Source organism: Pyrus communis, chromosome 13 (assembly GCF_963583255.1).
Source record: "Pyrus communis chromosome 13, drPyrComm1.1, whole genome shotgun sequence".
NCBI classification, from domain to species: domain Eukaryota; kingdom Viridiplantae; phylum Streptophyta; class Magnoliopsida; order Rosales; family Rosaceae; genus Pyrus; species Pyrus communis.
This window is the reverse complement of record NC_084815.1, coordinates 20593916-20616094: the sequence shown is the minus strand read 5'-3', so window position 1 is coordinate 20616094 and position 22179 is coordinate 20593916. Positions and strand designations below refer to the sequence as shown.

The 22179-nt window shown below is 39.1% G+C and overlaps 4 protein-coding genes across 4 annotated transcripts; 1 reads left to right on the top strand and 3 right to left on the bottom strand.

Annotated features, from left to right (window-relative positions):
* Positions 1–514: 514 nt before the first annotated feature.
* On the bottom strand, positions 515–4826 carry LOC137713617 (uncharacterized). Its single transcript, XM_068452937.1, has 8 exons — positions 4043–4826; positions 2501–2665; positions 2283–2381; positions 2044–2145; positions 1806–1922; positions 1476–1616; positions 1078–1365; positions 515–897 (listed from the first exon to the last, which is right to left on the bottom strand). The coding sequence occupies exons 1-8, from the start codon at positions 4556–4558 to the stop codon at positions 607–609; spliced, it is 1719 nt and encodes a 572-aa protein (XP_068309038.1). The 5' UTR covers positions 4559–4826; the 3' UTR covers positions 515–606.
* Positions 4827–8086: 3260 nt separating this feature from the next.
* Positions 8087–12053, top strand: LOC137712687 (protein PLASTID TRANSCRIPTIONALLY ACTIVE 10). The gene is made up of 12 exons (XM_068451818.1): positions 8087–8889; positions 9154–9213; positions 9312–9341; positions 9604–9677; positions 9780–9861; positions 9955–10028; positions 10152–10218; positions 10455–10547; positions 10713–10889; positions 10975–11025; positions 11187–11338; positions 11546–12053. The coding sequence occupies exons 1-12, from the start codon at positions 8143–8145 to the stop codon at positions 11979–11981; spliced, it is 2043 nt and encodes a 680-aa protein (XP_068307919.1). The 5' UTR covers positions 8087–8142; the 3' UTR covers positions 11982–12053.
* Positions 12054–12204: 151 nt separating this feature from the next.
* LOC137712688 (3-oxoacyl-[acyl-carrier-protein] reductase 4-like) lies at positions 12205–14814 on the bottom strand. The gene is made up of 11 exons (XM_068451819.1): positions 14519–14814; positions 14280–14428; positions 14113–14166; positions 13807–13887; positions 13668–13713; positions 13482–13576; positions 13354–13386; positions 13128–13262; positions 12900–12993; positions 12600–12682; positions 12205–12509 (listed from the first exon to the last, which is right to left on the bottom strand). Exons 1-11 carry the CDS (start codon positions 14676–14678, stop codon positions 12477–12479), a joined length of 963 nt encoding a protein of 320 aa, XP_068307920.1. The 5' UTR covers positions 14679–14814; the 3' UTR covers positions 12205–12476.
* A 1100-nt stretch (positions 14815–15914) lies between these two features.
* On the bottom strand, positions 15915–21933 carry LOC137712697 (transcription factor GTE10-like). The gene is made up of 11 exons (XM_068451831.1): positions 21631–21933; positions 19853–21213; positions 19706–19754; positions 19439–19597; positions 17929–18002; positions 17685–17754; positions 17511–17594; positions 17313–17428; positions 17130–17196; positions 16883–17013; positions 15915–16801 (listed from the first exon to the last, which is right to left on the bottom strand). Exons 2-11 carry the CDS (start codon positions 21173–21175, stop codon positions 16427–16429), a joined length of 2448 nt encoding a protein of 815 aa, XP_068307932.1. The 5' UTR covers positions 21176–21213; positions 21631–21933; the 3' UTR covers positions 15915–16426.
* Between the last annotated feature and the right edge of the window lie 246 nt (positions 21934–22179).

Here is a 22179-nt window from a genome sequence, read left to right as displayed (position 1 = left end):
AAATTGTGTATAGTGGTTCTATTTAACTAAAATGTGGAAGAAATTTCGGCCGTTCGATCGGAAAGAAAAAATCTGATATACCCTTGTGATTTTTCACTGTATTCCACAGTACAAAGTATTCAGAATTTAAAAGAAAGAAAAAAACCGCTGTGGAATCTGGAACGTATCTTTATTCAATGAGTCATTGTGTAACTGAAATTCCTCTCCCATAATCTATGATCCTGATTGTCTAGGGACACGTGTCAAGCGTTCGTGCAATCAGATCTAAATTTGATGCACGATCTCTGCCGGAGATTCGGTTTGGACAGCCACGGACGATTATTCCTAACATCCGTAACAAAACTGAGTCAGTTGCAAGTGTACATCTCGCACTAGTCACGGATTCAGGAATCAGAGTTGTCAACCGCTAGAGATCCGTTTAATTTGAACAGCTGTTCAGACACTTTAAGCGTATGCAGCTTGTGCATACATTAATCGCGTGGACGGTTCATAAAATTTCTATCAAATCCAAAGCTAAAAACACTTGGCCGATAAAGATGAAAAATCTATACAAAGTGTCACTGGTTTACTATGGAGTGACAAGCAACCTGAAAGTAAACAATTGTGCTAAAAAAGCATCCGGTTACATAGCAGGAGACCGCCGGAACTAATTCTCCGCTGTTGCTTCAACCTTTCGAAGAGTAAATCGTCATTTTTCTTGAGCTGGAGATACTCTTCCATGTCGAACTGCGAACCATTTGACCCACCAAGGCGTGACTGGCACTCGTAGCTTCTATATCCTCCAACTTTACTTCCTGCATCTTCCATGTTAATTGACAGGGCGTCGACTATTCCAGGGCTCCAGCTTCCATGGCTGCTAACAGATTGATTACTTTGATCTTGCACTTTTATCACTCCCTGAGAAATGAATTTAATGAAATTGAGATGATAAGAGAAGAGAAAATCATGAACAAAGATAAAAATAGTATGATCATGAACATCAGCCTGCAATAGTAGACAAAATGGGCTCGACAAATAAGAACTGCACATGTCAACTCTGTCCATATGCTAGACTTTATAATCGCGAGATGAGCTAACCTGTGGTTCGTTCTTATTCTTGCATCCTATTGGCGTAGCATCATTATTAGTCTCCCACTGCAACCAAGGTAGAACAACCCCATCCATTGTGACAGGAAGAGGAGTGGAAAAAGCTGGACTCAGATAAGTTTCGTGCTTTGTTATTCCTCCTATACTTGAACTCGTATCGCTCCTTTCTCCGTCAACTGATGATATATCTGTGTCTTCCACATTTGAAATGAAGTCCTCAATGTATCTCTCCGCCTCCTCAGTCAGTCGCTTAGACATCCTACCTCTGTCGTTACTCCTCTGTGAAAGTGAAAAGCAGAAGTTGATAAGAACGTAAAACAAAGAGAATTAAAAATCCCAAGAAAAACACAGTAACATGCAAATCTGCAGTGTTTCAGACGGATTGGTACCCTTCTGGTTCTTGATGATCTGTCTGCAGCAACAATGTTATTTGGATCGGGAAGCAATTCTTTGACAATCTTAGAGAGCTCCCTACTATGTTGTTCCTCCAGTACTATTTCAGCTAATAAATCTTGTTTTCGTTTTTCTGACTGTCATATACATGGAAAAAAAAAAAAAATATGATCAATAGTAGCTTAACTTTTTTCAAATGGCATACGGCACCCTCAGTTAACAACTTCAATAAAAACCAATAATGATCTGCCCTTTATATATATATATATAATCAAGGCCACATACTCTTCCTTAACTAAACTAAGCCTTTATAGTAACATGAATACCTGTTCCAATTTGGAGGAGTAATTCTTCCTGATCGAAGAAACAGCCTGAAGTACATCTTTACTGTTAGAACATAAATCACCAGGTGCTGAAACAGCAGATTTAGTTTTCTCATTTGCCTGAATAAGATAAAAAGGAACCAAGGTTAGGAAGCATATGACAGGACGACAAAACTCTAAAATCGAACAGAAGGGATGAAGCAAATGTCAACAAAGATATAAAGAACGCTATAATACATACAATTTCAAGTTCTGTCCGGATCTCTTCCACAGCATGTCTGAGTTCTTTCCGCATTACTTCATAAAGTCCACTTTTAACATCATTACCAGCAGGGTGCTCTGCCTAAAGGGTGACAAGAAGGTAAAAATAAACAACCAATATAAAAGAGCCACACCAAGGTGGTTATCATAACACAAAACAACTAATGTAAAGAACTACACAGAGGTTGTTATCCTAACATAATGTGTTCAAAAGTAGACCTTCTTCTCTGAATATACAGCTCGGATAGTTTTCTCAACCCCATTTTTGTTGGAATAAGCATCCCTCCCCTCGTCATCAGTTAGGACCGAAGACTGGCTCTGAAAGGCCCAAAGAAATTGTCTCAAAACATAATTCACTTCTGAGAACTATTCTGACTGGAAAACACATTAAACAGCATTAAATGAAAATACCAAAAGTTAAAGAAGTTAAGACTTACAGAGTAACCATCATGGGACTTAAAATCTTTCTGGCTAAGAGATCTTCTCAAAGCTGGTCTAAAATTTGAATCTGTTGACTTACGGGACAAGGGTGTCTGGTTGTTTCCACTAACGAAGTTCCTCGACTTAACGATGCTGCGATTGTGGGTATGATCTAGATCACTCTATCATTGAAAATACAACAAATGATCCACAAATAAATGAGTGGAAGAATTACACTAATCCGACATAGCTAACAAGAATCGTTTAATTTAACAAGAGTAAACTGTCGATTTACCCCCTGAACTTTCACCTAACTTTCGATTTCCCCCCTGAACTTTTCTATTGGAAAATTAAGGACTCAAACTAATTTTTTTTAGCCGATTTGCCCCCTACCGTTAGTTTTTCATATATTCCATCCATATTTCTGTTAAGTGAGACCATGTGCACAACATGTGAGGGTAGTTAAGTCATTTCACTCTTAAAAATGATTAAAAAACTGAAAATAAATAAAAAAACAAAACTTTCCGTCTATTTTTTTCCCACTAATTCCTATCCTTAATTTTATTCTTCCCTCTCATTCCTATGCATGCGAAATGACATATGGTAAGTAGCTAAGTTAGTCTTTTTCTTGAAGCATGTACTACCATTTTTATTTTCCCTAACAAATTAATAATTTGACAAATACTCATGGTGTTATTGTCTCCAAGCAGTGCATTAATATAAGAAACATGTTCATAATACTCATAAAAAATGCTCAAGATAATTACATACTTTTCATAATGTCATAAAAAATGCTCAAGATAATTACAAACTTTTCATAATGTCATACTAATTACATACTTTTAATGAGTATTATGAACATGTTTCTTAAATTAATGCACTACTTTGGAAACAATAGCATTTGTCAAATTATTAATTTGTTAGAGAAAATAAAAATGGTAGTACATGCTTCAAGAAAAAGACTAATTTAGCTACTTATGAAGATAATAACACCATATGTCATTTCTCATGCATAGGAATGAGAGGGAAAAATAAAATTGAGGATAGGAATTAGTGGACAAAAATAGAGGCAAAGTTTTGTTTTTTTATTTATTTTCAGTTTTTTAATCATTTTTAAGAGTGAAATAACTTAACTACACCACATGTTATACATATGTTCTCACTTAACAGAAATATGGATGCAATATATGAAAAACTAACGGTAGGGTCAAATCAGCTAAAAAAATTAGTTTGAGTCCTTAATTTTCCAATAGAAAAGTTGAGGGGGAAAATCGAAAGCTAGGTGAAAGTTCAGGGGTACATCGACAATTTACTCATTTAACAATCCGCGATTAACAAATTATATCAATTTCTTCCATCCCAATACTCTCTTGTTCAATGGCATTATACTGTCTAAACAATCTTTAATTACACACTCTAATTGTAGCTTTAATTCAAATTGCACTAGTATAAAAAATAAGGCCATAAAGCAATAGTATCTAAACGTTTTACAATGTGCATTAAACCAGATAAATCAAAATTCAACGGGACACTAAAAGCATAAGGACACCAGTTCTCACCTCAGAATCGCTCATCTGATACCGGGCAACCGAAACCGATCGCCTTCGGCTTGAATTACCCTTACTTTCCGAAACTGCCCTTCCTCCAGCTGAATTATTACCAGTACCGCCCCTCACATCACCACCGCCACCACCAATTCTCGGGCCGTGCCTCGACACCGACCTCCCACGCCTCTGCGAGGCACTGTCAGCAGGAGTATCTTCGGAGCTCCGCGCAACCGAGCGGCTCCGGTCAGCAGAGGAGTCGAATAGCTCGACGGCGAGGTCGTCGAGGCTGATCTCCGGGAATCCCGAGCCTCTGACCGTGTTGACGAACCTCCCTCTGCTGGGAACCCGATTATCATCGTAATCGTCAGCCGCGGGTGTCCGCTCCGGCAACCCGCGCGAGAAGCAGCTCAGGCTGCGGGAGCGCCGGTGAGACGCCTTCCGATTAAACGAAGCCGAGTCTTCCGGCGGAGCCTTGGACGCTCCGATCGGCGTCCGCTTCGTCGTTGATTTGAACGCCGAGGTCGCCATTCCTGGTACGAATCGAACAAATCAAGAAAGCAAATATTCAATCAATTTTTACAAATTTGATGGATGCATATATGGAAGGTGAAGACTTAGGGTTTGAAGGTAAGCAATTTGAAGGCTGTCAAAGAAAACGATGGAATCAGATTGTAGAGAGAGAAAGAGAGGAGAGGAGAGGAGAGAGAGAGCTCACGAGGTAGCTGAGAAAGTGATTTGTAGAGAGAGAGAGGTTTAAAGGGGGGTTGTGTAATGGAGGGGAAGATTGGCGGATAGATCGAAAATTGGGGAGAATTTGAATGACGGAGCTGTTACGATACGGACTTTGGGTTAACGGACTCACGTGGGCTGGGCCGGACATTAACTTTCCCAATCATTTAATATTTTGTCGACGGGTATTTTTTGTTTTTATTTTTTACAAACGATAGATTTTGTTAGATTAAATGTTAGATTAGATATCGATGAAATTCGAATCCACACCGTCATGCAAAAACTCAACTTTTTCCACCACTATGATGAAGGGTCACTTGTTATTTATTTATGTTTGTTGGAATCTTTAGTTTTGCAATCTTATGGCATATTTATTTTTATATGGGAAAGATAATTATTATAATTCGAAAATAATAAATTTGATATAAGTTTAATTTTGTGAGTTGTTACTACGTAGCTTTTCTTTTTTTTTTGTTGGATTAGTTTCATACACTAATTATCTACATCGGTTTTTTTTTTTCTTTTATTAAATTGTAACTTATTTTTTGCTCAATTTTAAGATTAAATATAAGAATTAAATATTGTTTGTCTTTTTTCGCTGCACCTAATTCGTACGTCAATTTTTCTTGGGACACTGTTGGATTTAGTACAGTTTTCCTATTTTTCAACTTTAATTAAATTTTTTTACTCAAATTTTTAATGTAAATATTTATATACGAAAACATAACCACTTTCATGGAAAATAGGTAAAAAAAATTATATGCCATCATATATCATACATATACCATAAGTTGATAAAATACAGCCACCTAATACTACGGTCTGGTAGTGTTCCTCTTCACTTGAAGGTAAGGGTCTTAGGTTCAAATCTCATGGATAGTGAATTCGATACCAAATTAGGCTGCCCATTGTGTGGTTTAACCAAACTCCCCCTCCCCTTAGTGTAAAAATATTGATATACTAAAAACAAAACAAAAAATTGATAAAATACATTTAACCTATGATAGAGGTATCTACGAGAATAGATAAAAATCAATCTATCCAGTTTTAAATGACAAAAAAAAAAAAAAAAGTTGATAAAATACATTTAACCTATGATAGAGGTATCTACGAGAATAGAAAAAAATTAATCTACCCGGTTTAAAAGGTATTCGTCTTCCATTCATTTATTAATTCATACTAGTATATATGTTCATAGATATAGTACCTACAACATAAATTAGTTAACACAATTAATCTGTGATTGAGGTAGCAGAAAAAAAGAGGAAACTAGTTGTAAGTCCAATTTTGTGCGCTCTTATTAGGAATACTCTTTTTTTTTTTTTTTTGTTATTTACTGAAATGGGTCCGAATACTGTACATTTGTCTTAATGAGCCGGCTTTTTCTTTCTAAATATTAATTTTCATTTCTAATATTGTCCTTATGATTTAAATTTGTATGATCTTAATCGTATTTTTTTTCAAAGGAATTATTTGTTGTGTTCTAAGGTTCTTTTGAAATTTCAAAAATGGAGCCTTCGTGCAGTTGCAACCTGCACACATAACATATTTCAAACAAATAAAGACACTACAAAATACCTATCAAAAAGGTATTTGAAATGAACCTATTGGTGCGAGATTTCTTACACGAAGAAATACCTCCATAAATTTTTTGACTATCCACACGTTCATTGAATCCCTCGTCAAGAAGCGTCCATTGATGTCATTTTTTCCAAAACTTCGTTATAGTGAGGGGTACCTATAAAAGGTAGTCCAACATTCAAGTCAGTTAATTGAATCCATATTCTCTAGTCAAGGGGTTTTGATCGCATGCCTTGTTCTCTAACTCGTCTCCCTTTTTATAGAGCTTAGATGCTTGGGAAACAAGTTCCACTACCTCATCCCTCGCATTGCATTGTAAGGTTGAAAACACATTGCATTGTATTCTTGCATCGACTCCACGTGCTCGTGAACTCGTTTCATATAAGTTGATCTCTTCCTTTCAGCTTGTTTTATTTGTTCTAACTTTTGGTAGGGCTTCATCTGAGTATCGTCTAGGCCCTGCATCACCTTTTGAGGTATAACTTATGATCATAATTGTTTAGTTTTAGGTTGCATTTTCTAAGATTATTCATGCAAAAAATCAGCAAAACCAAAAAATGTTTTAGCCAATGCTTATTCATTGAGAAAAGTTATTGCATATTGGAAGAATATATAACGGACAGTGCTTTATTTTACAATTTTTTTTTTAATACAAGTGATGTTCAACGCTAATCTACACCAAAGGGAAATGAGGATTTAAACCTGAAACGCAGTGGGTTGAAGAGGAACATCCTAATTGTGTTTTATTTCACATTTTGTTGATTGAACTTCCTTTTTCAGAGATAAATATTTAAAGACAATTTGAAAGGATGATTCAATTTATGAGCCCACCTCTAAAACTCTTCTTATCGAAAAGCGAAAATAACTCTAGCCACTTCTCCCTTTTCTCTCTCGCACAGAACTCCTCAAAACCCCCTACTCTTCCCGCCAACTCCTTCCTTTGTTTGGGCGCTAAGCATCAACCCCCTTGCTTTTCCTCTTTTTCCTTCTCCTCTTTAGTATTTATGCTACATATGGTTGTCAGATTGTGAGGTCACGACTTTTATTTCCGGTGTCTTCTGCCGCTTCCCCGTGTTCTTCACAGTATTTTGCCCTTGACATTTATAATCCCCATCCTACAACCACCCTCCCTCGACCCCCAACACCCATTCTCTTCCATCTTGTTCATTTGCTTCTCTTTCTCACATTCCATTCCCTTCATCATCCTTTACTCAAAGCCAATTGGGTCTCATTTTCTTTGGCCCTCACTTCTATATCCCTTCACGGGTCACCACCCGACCGGCATGTGAAAATATCAAGGCCAATCGTGTTGTGGCTTTCCCCAAAGCGAGGGTGTTTTAGATGCCACTTAGCCCCTTCCCCTCCCCCTTTGTTTTGATTTTTGGATCTACTTGAAGGGGCATGTGATGGTGATTCAGATCTCGTGGCTCATTTGCGGGCGGCGACTTTAGTGGCTAAATTTGATTGGGGATAGTTCCTTATTACATGTTGAAAAATTTTGTGCTGCGATACCTTAGTCAAAATTAAAGTTGGATTTTACTTTAATAAAAAATCATATTTTTACACTACATGCTCAATCCTGATACTATTCACTTTACTTATTATTTTATCTTTATCGTTAAAATTTAAAATTTTCAAATAATTTCAATAGTTTTCTTTAAAAAAAAATATTGGGTTTCTCAGAAAATAAAAGGTAATTACGTTATCCACTCGCCAAAATCCAAAAATAAAACACGTCTTTCACTCTGAGCTTCTACACTCTCACATGCACTCCCTTCTCAGTCACTCTCACCCTCACAGCAATGCAGGTCCTCCAAACCCCTCACCAGTTCTTCACCTTCCCTAAAGCCCTAAACCCTAAATTCTCCAATCCCCACGCCAAGCACCTCCACCACCACCACAATCACCACCTTCCATGGCGTCCCCTTCTCTTCAAGTCCAAGGCCTTCAGCACCGACGAGTTCCCCGTCGACGAGACCTTCCTCGAGAACTTCGGCCCCAAAGACAAAGAAACCGAAGACGAGGCCCGGAAGCGCAACTGGGTCGAGCGCGGCTGGGCCCCCTGGGAGGAGATACTCTCGCCGGAGGCCGATTTCGCGCGAAAAAGCTTGAACGAGGGCGAGGAAGTGGCTCTTCAGTCCCCGGAGGCGATTGAAGCCTTCAGGATGCTCCGACCCAGTTACCGGAAGAAGAAAATGGAGGAAATGGGCCTGACGGAAGACGACTACTACCGCGAACAGTTTAAAATCAAAGGAGATATACCGGAGCCGTTGAAGACGGTTTGGGCGGCTCCGCTGGTCGTCAGACTGATTCCTCCGAGGGATTGGCCGCCGAGGGGGTGGGAGGTGGATAAGAAGGAGCTGGAGTATATAAGGGAGGCGCATAAGTTGCAGGCGGTGAGGGTGCGATTAGATGAATTGGAGAGTAAGAAGACGACTGCGACGATGGAGACTGATGATTTGTGTTTGGATAGGTATAAGGTGTTCTTGAAGCAGTATAAGGAGTGGGTCGCTGCGAATAAGGATCGATTGGAAGAGGAATCCTATAAGGTCTGCAAAGATTAAACCCTTTTTTGTTTAAATCTTTTTGTGTTTTTTTGGTTAATTTGGTATTGTTAATTTGTTTCCCTTTTGCATTATTAGCTCGTCTATTGGCTAATTCTGACTTGGTTTCAAGCACATTTGATTTGAGTATAACGTTTGGAAATTTGGGTGAAAAAAGGATAATAGTTGGATTGAATAAATTGAACTAAGTTCGATATTTACTAATTAGTTGAATTTGGCCATAAATTCTGCATTTTTTATGACATACAGTATGACCAAGATTACCATCCCGGTAGGAGGAAGAGAGGCAAGGACTACAAAGAGGGCATGGTATGATGGATTTTAATTTCTTATTGTATCTCCCGCCCCGTCAGCCCCTGCTCTGAATTACCCAAATTTTCTGACATGGTCTTCATTTTTCTGTGCAGTATGAACTTCCATTTTATTATCCCGGACAAGTAAGTTGTTATGAATATTGTTTTGACTTTATTTGTTGTGATTCTGGAAATGAACTTTTAAATCTCACCAAAGAATGCTAAGAACTTGAGATGGTCATCCTCGCAGCATGATTATGTTACGGTTACACAGAACATGCTATGTTGTATGGCACTTTCATTATTAGATTCGTTTGTTGAGAATTCTCAAAAGAACTGTAAATGAAGTGTCTTTGGTAGCAAGAAATATAATGGTTGATGATACAATGGAAAACGTGTATTGCAGATTTGTGAAGGGAAAGTGACAGCCGTCGCTCTATATCAAGGAGCATTTGTCGACATTGGAGGTGTACATGATGGGTGATTATCGATCCCTATGCTTCCTGTTAGAGTTACTGAAAGTATTTTTGTCACTGAACGTTTTTTTGTTCATTGCGTTCATGTGTGTTGATGTCTTGCCAGGTGGGTCCCGATTAAAAATAATGATTGGTACTGGATTCGACATCACATAAAAGTTGGTATGCCTGTCATTGTTGAAATCCTGGTGAGTTCTGTGCTTCAGTTTCTTTCTATTGTTTGTTTACTTTCTATCATATTTCTTGTGGATCTTTTCTCTCACTAAATTTCTCTTTTGCAGGCAAAGAGAGATCCTTACCGCTTCCGATTTCCCATTGAAATGCGTTTTGTTTATCCAAATATAGACCACCTGATGTATGTACTTCTACTAACAGACTTTCAGTCCTCCCCTTCGTTTGATTAAGTATGCTTCTAGGTTTAAATTCTGTTCAGGCTTATTTGCTTTTTGATATCTCGTATTTCCGTCCACTTTTCCAGATTTAACAGATTTGACTTTTCGCCAATATTTCATCGTGATGAAGATACTAATCCAGATGAATTGCGGGTGTGTGATTTTCCTTTAAGTTTTATTTTTTCCACCTTTCCCCTGGCCCCTGTTATTATGCCTATCATTAGCTTATTGTTGCAACTGGGGATCCACAGTTTCACAATTTCAATCACATCTTTAGTTTTTTTACCTTCAGTCATTTCATACAGTTCAGTGCTCTATGAAGCATTTAGTCATAGTATTTAATATCAGCACATGCTTATGCTTTTGCTCCGCTCTGTTCCACTTTTCAGCGTGATTGTGGAAGGCCTCCTATCCCCAGGAAGGATCTGAAGGACAATCCAGTAGAGGAACCTTTATTGTCGAATCACCCTTATGTTGATAAGGTAAATCTTTAGTATCTGAAATGTTGTTATGTTATATCTAAAATGCCATACTCTTTGTTTATGTATATGGATATTCTTTGTTTGTCTTGAGTCCTTCAAATCAAAATTGACTTTTCACTATCACCATCATGCTACTCATTAACTAGCGTTATCATCTTGATGCAGTTGTGGCAGATACATGTTGCTGAGCAAATGATTTTGAATGATTTGGAGGCTAATCCTGATAAATACGAGGGCAAAAAACTGTCAGAGTTATCTGATCCTGAAGATTACGATGAAAAAAACAATGTTGAATATACAACAGCCCAGTATAAGAAAACTGTAATACCGAAAGTGATTCTGGTAAATGATTCTCCAGTGACATTGCAGTGTGTTCTATGAATATATGATATGACATTCACTGATTGTTCTTCATTTTTGTACGCAGAAAACTAGCGTTAAAGAACTTGATTTGGAGGCTGCATTTGCTGAGCGCCAGGTCAGCTGTTCCGTTGCCTGTTAGATTTATATTCTTGAGTATTACATTTGCTCAAAGCCCTATATTGACTGTTGCGTTTCCTTTTGCTTTGCGATATATAAGTTGGCTGAGGAAAAGAACACTCTCACTTTATTTATTTGTTCTTTTATGTTTGCCTGCAGCTACGTAATGCAGTAAAGAAGGAAGCGGAAGAGAGAGGAGAGGAATACAAAGTTACCAATATGAGGCGGAATGATGAAATGGATGAGTATGACTTTCTACATTGGCGCCGATCCTTTGAGGAAAGAGAAGCGTTGATCAGAGACATAAGCTGGTATGGCCATCAGTGTTATATTTTTGTACTTTTTGTAGAAATGTACAATCTGGTTTTTAATCCATAATATCACCAATGCAATTAAGCATTAAAGTGGTAATCCCGCAATGTCGTTGACTATGCATCATATTCACTTCCTACTGGGCTGTGGCTAATTTGTATTGCTTTTCCTGAAACTAAGCAATAACTGTGTGACTTGCTGTGCAGCCGTAAAGCTCTTGGTTTACCACTTGAAGAGCCGGGAAGGTTTGTGGAATCCAGTTACTTTGGGAAGGATCAATATGACCCGCAAAACCCTCTGTATCGGTATGACTACTGGGGAGAACCAAAGAACTCAGAGAAGAGCAAGCAAGAGCGGCTGACGGATGCTCATAACAAAGCAATTGTGGGAAAGAGCAATGTTTGGTATGAAATGTCGTATGACGATTGCATCAAGCAACGGATGGAAAGAGAAGCCAAGGGTATAAAACCAAGACAAATCGAAGAAGAAGAGACGAGCTTAAATGACGATGATGAAGATGATGACGACGATGACTTTGATTTCAGCTTCTTACACGACTCCAATGTTGATTTGTCGGACCAGCCTCTTGTTAACGGGACTGAGTCTGCAAGCATATCGGATGAAGGCATGTTCGAGGATTAAGGCTCTAACTGGTAAGATGGCTCAAATGGAACGAAGTTATCCGTACAGCAGTTGGTAGAAAGTGAGGAGCAGAAGATTTACGCACGGTGAGTCCCATTTTTGTTGCTAGGAGCCAGCATAGATATAGCTTCTCTTTCTTTCGAGGAATTAGGGACGAACATCCATATCTGTTCATTTCCTACAACCCAGAATGTAAAATTAAAGGAGAATGTAAACGACTAGGGGAAGAAATAACAGAAGCTTCACTATGTTTTGAACCACAAATTTTACTAACGCTCTTTATGCGATTTGGATGGAAACCACTACACGTACAAAGAGTGATCAGCGAAAACAATCTTCGTTAAAAATATTAAGTAGCAAAATCCTTTCTACTTTTCTATTCAATTCCTCGTTGAAACTAGTAGCCGCCAAGATTGGAAGGTAAAGAAAAGCCTCTGAAACTTTCAGTAAGACGAAGCTCGTAGGGGTGCCGGACCCGGACCCGGACCCAGCCTCTCACATCACCATCCCTCCATCGATGGTCAAGACCTACAACGGACGAGCAGAAACACTAGATCACTAATGTGCCCTTTTCGTATCCGTCCAAGGAAAAGTACCAGATCTTAAAGAAAACATTACCTGTCCAGTAATGTAGCTGGCAGCGGGATTAAGTGCCAAGAATTCCACCAGTCCAGCCACTTCTTCAGGCTGACCATATCGCCCTGAAAGAATCGTAGAATTGATACGTAATTCATCTAATTTATGTCATAATCTTCAAAATTAAGAATTTAAGATTAGCCAAACAAGGGAAGAAGAGTCAATCAAATTTCAATCATCCGTCCCATGAATCAATGAAATTTCTCTCTTATCTAAATGACGAGTAATTTAAGTTTTATATTAATGCTTAAATAACTGGTAGCCAACTGATTGTGTTCTCACCTAAGGGGATGCTCCCCAAGATCTTCTTTTCTATGTCTTCTCCAAGCTTGGAAGTCATATCAGATGCGATAAAACCAGGGGCAACAGCATTGACCTAGGAGAAAAGAAAGATTTAGACAGACGTTCTTTTGGGCCCAAAGTGTAAGACTGCAATATGATAGAAATTTAAAATCGATCTGCTTGCATGTTTAATGTCTTGAAGATTGAACTGCATAACCACTGACATACGTTAATGTTCCTGCTCGAATATTCCTTTGCAACACTCTTCGTGAAGCCAATGACTCCAGCCTTTGCAGCACTGTAGTTGGCTTGTCCAACATTGCCAACAAGACCAACAACAGATGCTATATTGATTATCCTTCCCTGCAATATGATGAATAACTAAGCGGATCTAAAAGCAAATAGGATTTTTCAAATTCAAACGATACAACAAAGGAAGAACGTACGTGCTTACCTTTCTCTGTTTCATCATAATTTTTGCCGCAGCCTGCAGAAAGCACGAATAACCTTGCTCAGAAATCAGACAAATGTAAGCTTGAACAACTAGAATTACTGGATAAACAAATTCCTCCGAACACTCACCTGTGTGCATAGAAACACACCAGTAAGATTCAAATCAATAACCTCCTGCCATTGGGATTTTTTCATTCTCATCAATAAGCCATCCCGTGTAATTCCTGAAAAGGATCGTAGACCAGTCAGTTGAAATCAAAAGGAAAGACGAGACATGGACTCTAAAATACAGCAAACAAAGTGAAGCTGACTAACCTGCATTATTTACCAAGACATCAACCGTTCCCCACGCATCAACCACCTATATTCATTTGATTCAAATGACATCATGTTGCAAGAAGTAATTTCAACCAAAAAACACGTAGCTTGCCCAAAAAATAGCACATTAACTTACGGTCTTAATCATTGCTGTGACATCTTCTTCCTTTGAAACATCACCCCCGAATGTTAGAGCTTGACCACCAGATGCCTCAATCTACAGCATTTAATTAAACCACCATAAAATTTGTTAACAATGCGACCCTTAACCAAACATTTCAACTACGAAGCAGTCAGCAATCGGTATATAGTCAAGTCATAAAGTTGCTAAAATTGCTGACATTCAACCACACATTTCAAGTACGAAGTGTTCTCTACACGGACTTGAGTCATAAAACAAAGTATGAAATTACGAATACAGGCATTTACAAAGGCACCATACCTCCTTAGAAACTTGTTCAGCTTCCTTGGATGATCTTGCGTAGTTTACCAACACCTGTAATCATTGAAATGTCGATGATGAACGATGAATATGATCACGATCATGATGATGAATGGTTATATGATGAACGATGATGATAATGATGAACGGTGAAGATGATGAGAGACCTTACAACCAGACTTGCCGAGGGCGAGAGCAACCGCCTTGCCGATTCCTCTAGAAGCTCCGGTGACGATAACCACCGGAGCCTCCACCTTCGGATTCTGAGACACAGCAGCGCTAGACTGCTCAACGTCCGCCACCTGTGCCCTAATTCCTGCAATTTCATCACATTTCCGTTAAAACATCGCCAAATTGTTCCGATACAAACTTCAATCACAATAACATGAAAATGAGATTGGAGTACCAGAGCCAGAGGAGGAAGACAAGGAGCTCGAAAACATGGCCGGAGAGGCGTGGCGCAGTCGGAGCCCGCCGAGACGCGGATAGGAGCTTCGCGGGTGGGAGAATTGGCGGGAGAGTCGCGCCGGAGCTCCGACTGTGTTGAATGCGATCGAGGCCGCCATTGAGAGTCGGACAATGGCTGGCGCGAAAGAAGAAGGAGAGGCGAGTATGGTCGCCAGAAGATTGAATCAATCGGAGTTCAGACTTCACAGAGACAGAGAGACAGAGAGAGAGAGGAGTGAGCAATGCGTACCTGCAAGACGACGTCGTTTTTATTTCTTCTAACGGAAGAGAATTATCGAACTTAAACTGACTGACTTAATGGCGTGTTTACGGATCCGTAATCGATATGAAAATGTAAAATTGAATTCCGATTACGTACCACTTCGGTGTTTACTAAACATGAAAGAATAAAAAAAGCAGTGGGGCCCACACAAATTTTGGAATTCAATTCCTTGTATTGATGGAATTAGATTCCCTAGATATAGGTGGTAATCCAATTTCTGCTTGTTTGGGCAATCGAAATGACACTTTTGTTTCCTTTATGCCCTCATGTACTTTTTTTATTTCCAAGAATATTCTTTATAAACTCATTAAAGTATATAAAATATTTGATTTGGGACAAGAGCATTTTAGTAATCATACTGGTTTATATTCCGATTCTGCTGAATTAGTAAACAGCTTTTATGGAATTCTATTCCGATTCCAGAACATTTAAGTAAATAGTTTCAACAAGAATCCAATTCTGACTTCTCCTTATTCCAACTCCTCTTTAATTCAATTCTTTCTCAATTCAATTCATTCTATTTTCATTATCATTACGTAAACACGCCAAATGTATTGAAGTGAGAGTTGTTTGACAACTATTTCACTTTCTGACTTTTTGTGTTAAACTGCAAGGAAAACTAGGGATCCCATGATCGTGTTCGTTCATCGTACTGTCAATAATCATTTGAAATTTAAAATTTAAAATTAAATATAAACAGCACTTAACGAAAACTGACCGAAAGTCAAATTAAACCCATGTTTAGACAATTCGAGAAAGTAGCTTTCAAATCTAATTTTCGATTTCTATTTTAGTACCGTGTTCAACATTGCGGTGGAGGCGGAGGTGGCGGCGATCACTGCCCCCAGCGTCAACATTTGAGATGCTAGAAACCGGGCGAAAAGAGGTAAAGTGGAAGCGACGTTGGCAGCAATGGCGGCGGGAGTGATGGTGGAGGATGGGAGCATAGGGGAGGCGGGTGGAGATGAACGTAACGGGGGTGGCAGCTTAATAGATTTTAGAAATACAGGTAGGATGCCAAAATACATGGATGAAAGAAGAATAAAAATCGAAACCAAAATCTTCCAACTCATTTCCAAAATCCAAATCTGCCATTTCCTTCTAAAAATTCCCAACAAAACAAGACATCTTTTTTCCCCAGTAAAAAAGGGGTAGAATGCCAAGATGGTCCGAGGAGAATGATATTTTACAATTCTAAGCCGATCCTTCTACCCAAAAATTAAACTTTTCTTTTTACACACAAAAATTTGGATTTTCCCTGATTTATACATCCCCAGCTATGGGTAAATTTGGATCGAATCACGTTATGTTCGAAATTCCACCCTCCATTTCCCTTGGAGAATGTATGAAGAAAAGAAAATCATTTCACATAACACAAGCTGGAAAACCCGAAACCCAGAACTCAATTTGTGTTGCTGGCAATTGTTCTCCAGCTAAGTCGGTCTTCTTCCCCCTTTCAGGAAAGAGATGATACTGTGGCCAACAAATCCAAATAAAAGCATCCCAAGTCACTGCCACACAGCGCCTCAGAACCTCCATTTTTCTGTTCCTCCGTTGGCACAATAACGTGAAGAGAAAAACAGATCAATCGATCTCTCCTTCTTCAACGTCTTTTGCTTCAACATCATTTGCTGGTTCTGGTTCTGGTTCTGGTTCTGGTTCTGGTTCCCTTTCCGGTTCAGGTTCAGGTTCAGGTTCTGGTTCTGGTTCTGGGGCACTCTGGGGAGGTTCAATTTCTTCTTCTATATCATCGTCTGTCTTCATGAACAAACCAAGTTGCTCTAAGGGATTACTACTTCCCTGTAATTTAAAACTACCAAGCCGGGCAAGCTCATCCTGAATATGCTCCGGGGTGGTCTCCTCCGTGAAAATTGGCACATGTTCATCAACAACTGCCCTAAACATTTCTAGATCTTCTAGGAACTGACTATTCTCATTAATTTCAACAGTCCTTTCCATCTGCACAAACCCAATTATCAGCAGCAGTTTAATTAAGAGAAGATTTGTAGAATTCTTCCACCAACATAATGATATTCTTACCATTTGCAGTGCCTGACGTGCGGCTTCTCTTTCTAGTTCCCTCTGCCTTTTCGCTTCGGCTGCAGCTTCGGCTTCAGCCTTCTTTCGAGCCTCTTCTGCGGCTTTGGCTTCAGCTTGTAAGCGTGCTTTCTCTAATGACGCACAAAGTAAAATTGAATATTTAAAACAAACTGTTGACCACCTTGATTTCTGGTGCACGAAATGCACCTAATCTCAGATAAGATAACTAAAGTTTTGAAAGCCAGACCTTCTTTTTGCCGTTTTTCAAGTTCCTCTCTTTCAATTCGCAATTTCTCGGGATCCAGCTTTTCACCCTGAACCATAAATATTAGACGAGAACTGACCACATCTCAAATGAAAATAACACAAACAAATTTTTGGATGCATACATCAAGGAAAAATGCACCCAGCGTGGAAAATGGAAACCAACCTTTTCTAGTGCCTTCTCTCGGGCTTTTAGTATTGTGTCAGCAAATCTATTCCTCAATAAAGCTGCACGGTAGAGCTTATCGGGGGAGACTTGCCTCTCAGTTGGAGCACTCTCCCCTACGATGTTACAGCATGACTTGTAAGATGGTACCCCAAAATTACGAGCAGAAAAGTTTTCTTGACGATTATTCATGCTTACCCTCTCTATGTCCAGCCTCCTCAACAGGGTTTAATTTAGACAGGGTGTCCTGCTCTAGTTGTGGGCCCACCCCATTTATTGAATCTACACAAAATTCATGACAACGGCTTTTAGATAACTCCTTAACTACCTATTTCAATAATAGAAAAAATGCAACATAAATCCGCAACTCACTATTTCGAATTTCTGAATCCCCAATATCGCTTCTCTTTTGGTCTGAATTTGCTCCAGTACCTAGATTTTCCTGCCAAATGAAGATGTCAGAAATTTTTCCACAACTCACAAACAAACAGGAGAGAATGGGGAAGTGACGGAGTACAATACTAACTAAATGCTTAGTAAAGTCACATATATTACAATAAATATCCAAGGCAGAAGAACCCAGTTTACCAACACATTTCAAAATATTACAGTATACCTTTCCTCCACCAAAAGAAGCTGGAGCTTTAGCATCATCAGATTCACTTTCTGAAGAACTGCCAGAATCAGAATCTGTGAAGAAATTCTATCATGTCAGCAACAAACATCCGAAGTTGTAGGAATGGGGATGATTTATATTTGGAATAATATGCTGGAACCTATGGAAACATTGTGATAACACAAAGCATCTTATAGTTTCATAGGAGGCTAGACAAATGTTCCTGAAGTCACTCCTGCGGCTCATCAAAACAAGGCCAGCTAGGAAGATCACCAGTAAAACAATATATTTTGATTCATACCTCATAAATATCGTAAGTCTTGTAAAGCAACTCATATCTTGTATTTGTAGCTTTGAACATTGAGTGAATGTGCATGCATGCTTATGTGAACAATTATTTTAAAATCGCAAAAAAGTTAAAAATGGAAAAGTCCTCAAATACAAACTTTTTTGTACGCTTCAAATTATAGTATCACTGAATTGAAGATATAAACTAACAGGTGAAACTAATGAGGTTACAACAAATCCACCCCATGATATACCATATTGCCCTGAATTTGAGTTTAGCATCATTGTAAACTTTTAACATATACATGTTTTCAGTTTAAAAGACACTTTTATATTGTAAACATACTAATTTCTCTATCCAGAGGACCATATCATAAAATTATTCAGACAGCTTAATCAAATATCTCCAACAACACATTTATTATCGCTATCAAGACTTTTCCATGAAGCCCCGGTCACTAAATGAAGTCAACTATACACTCAAAGAGCGAAACACCTATTTCTTAACTAGAAGGATATAACTTCGGTTACCCTTGTTTCCATTTTAAAGTGGACATAGTTCTAACAAACTACAAACCTTTTTAAAGTGGACATAATTCTAACAAACTACAAAACAAGAAACCAGCATTTCAAATGCGATGAATGTAGTATGGTTAAATGACAAATACATAAGAACTTAATTTTATTTGTGTTTTCATTTTTTTACCTTAGTACTAACTCTCACTATATATCAGGAGTGCTACCAATCCACCCACATGTCCTATTTCCCAACCACATATTCATAAGATATGGATAAAAGATGGTTGGGAATAGGAGCACTCAGATACCATTTTTCCTTAACCATGTTCCATAGATCACTATGGCAAGGCAAAACAAACCATTCAAGGAAGCAGGATAGCTAAACAATAATAGAAGACAGTCGAAACTACTTTCTTGGTTTAGGAAGACAGTGATAACGATCAGACTGCAACCTATTCAATGGTCAAGTGAGATGGGATAACAATCACAGATTGCAATGTTAGTCTCACACTGCACAACAAACATCATGTGTGTGTGAGTATAAGAGTGAGAGAAAGAGACAGACGGTATTTAGTACAGTAACAATGTTCCCATCAACGCAACTTTAAAAGAATGCAAGAAGATCCTAAGACCAACAAACTCCACAATCAGAACATTGAAAACAACTAAACCACATATATGAGAAGTGCGGAGAAAGACAAACCACTAGATGAAGAGCCTGAATCACTGCTGGAGCTACTTGCGCTACTGCATTTACTGTTTCTGTGAGCTGCATCTTTCTCTATCTCTACTGGAGGAAAGCTTGAAACAGGAGCGTCATTCCCACCAAGGATATCCACATCCTCATCAACTGGATCATTGCCTGAGTACATAATGTGATGCCATTTCCACTGTTAGAAATAAGTTTGCGCAAGAAGTTTTTTCGAACAGTAACATTTAAAAATTCACAGAGCTGTTAATGCAAATGAACCTTTGCAGGGTTGCATTGATGAGTTGCTAAATCCCGACTCGTTAATAATCTGCAGAAACCAAGGGTAATAAGAAATCCATGCAAAAGTTGGGTTGAGAAACTATTGAAAGCATCACATATTAAAATATAATTAAAAGATGAACATACCTCCATTTCACAAGGTTCAACTTTCTCCTGCCTTTTCTGTTTCTCCAAAAGATGGTCATCCATAAGCTTCCGTAAGGCGAACAAGGTATCATCACTAAGGGCATCAAGGTCGATCTCAATCTCATCCTCGTCAGTTTGCCCTTCACTGCTGCTATGCTCTTTTAGGAAATTAACAATATTTTCAGGCAATTCTCCCAGCAAATCATCCAGCTCCTGAGTGAGTTTAACCTTCTCCTCAACAGTCAAGATGCATTTAAAAGATTCAGACCTGAGAGCAGTATCAACAGGTGTACTTTTCTTCTTTTTTGAGGGTGGCAAGAAGGCAGTATTGGTTTCTTCACGAACAGCCGGTCTTGCTCTTGAAGGCAAAGACTGCATACCAGTTGTTCCTGGAAGCTTCTTCTGTATGGCTTTCCATCTCTGCTCAAAATATTTACTGAGGGTCTCGGCCATAATGTGATACTCATTTCCAGGTGGGTTGTAAGTCAAAGCATTTGAGAAAGTAAGCCGCACATCAGCAGCAAACTCTAATGGAGAAGAGTACATGCCTGAATTCAACTTGCTCTTCACAGTGCCCAAATCCATTGGATGCTTAATGACTGTAAAATAATCTGGTATGTTCAACTTCACCACGTCAACTGGATTCTCGAAAACCCAACCAAACTGATGTTTAATTAAGCGGGTTAGCAATTGTTCGCATTGTTTCATCAACATAGCATTTGAATTGGTGGCTGGAGCCAATGGCCTTGATGGCTCCAAAGGTCCCGACATGCTTTTTTTCGTGCGGCCACCATTACGCCCAGGAGGAGCCTTTCTCTTACCTTGAGGCGCAGAAAATGCGGATGATGTTTGATATCCATCGTGTGGAGGTTTCTTTTTCCCATCACTGCAACTCCGAATATCACTAGATGGGGATAGTACAGCAACACTGGAACTCATAGTAGCAATTCTCTTCTGAAGAACCCGTACCTGTTCAAGTTCCAATTGCAGCCTCAATCCCAAATCCTTCCTTTCAGACAGCGACATCCGTGACAACGGCAATACTTGCATCGGCACCCCATAACCATCATAACCATCCACATTCAAACTAATGGATTTCCTTTTAGGCCCACATGAATCCTCCGAAGCTGTCATTTCTGTGTCTACGCGCCCTGAGCTTCCAAACCCCTCCGATTCAGCCAAGGTCTCAACAGCATGCCGGTAATCTGGAACAAAACCGGACAACTGCCCTTTAGAGTACTTCCGCGACTTTCCCATCATCTGCGAAAGAAAACACTTCCTTTCTTTCTGTCCAGTGAATTCTATTGGAACAGTTGGTGCCATAAGATACACTCCCAATTACTGCACATATCAGCTGTAGCCTGTAGCAATTATGTTTAGTACCTCAATGTTAAATCCAATGACACCCAAAATACAAAAATGTCCAAATTTTCGCCTTCGGGTTCAAAAAACCTAGAACCCAAAATTTCCCAATTAACCAAATTGTTGGTACTATATATTTTCTGTTGTCAAAGGTCAAAAAATTTCAGGTTATTTGATGTCCAAGCAAATGCTCGAAATTCAAAATTCGCAGTCGTATAAGTTGCCAATATGCAAATCAACAAACAATTTCCGACAATAATCTGAAAATCTAAGCAAATGGGAATGTTCAAACACTCGGATCCGACCCACTAACCCCAAAAGAAAGCAGCTTTTTTTTTCCGATTGCTCAGATCGAAAGCTCCCTTCAACTTCAAGAAATAAATGCAAGGAAGGATAAAAGGATTTCAAACACTTACACGAGCAAAACCTATACTCGGGTCTCTCTCTCTCTATAAACCCCCAAAGCTGACAACCCTAGATCGCAAATGATTAGGGAAAAACCGGAAGCTAAAACCCCCTTGCTCAAATTGAATGCGTTTGGTCAAACAAAACCCTAGATTTTCCTTCGAAGGATCCCCAATTCAAAACCTGGATCTCGTCGCGGGAGCCGTTTAGGCGCTCGCCTCAGAAACCCTAGAAAGTTTTTCGTCGGGTAGAGAGAGAGAGAGAGAGGAGAGATAAAGGAAGAAAAAACTGAAGAGAGAGAGAGTTGAGATCTAAAAGCCTTGGATGTATGGGCTCTCCCTCCCGCTCGACGCCAATATTTAAAGGCCCGCGAGGCCTCATCGCCCGCCGCTAAAAAAGAATCTTAGCCGTTGATCACCCACTTGGACGATCCAACGGTCACATATTGAATAAAATCGCACACGCAAAGTTCAGATCTGACGGCTTTGTCTTACCCTGTACATCGTATTGATTAATTAAACACCCCGCAGCCCAGAAGCCCATTAAAAAACGCAATTATT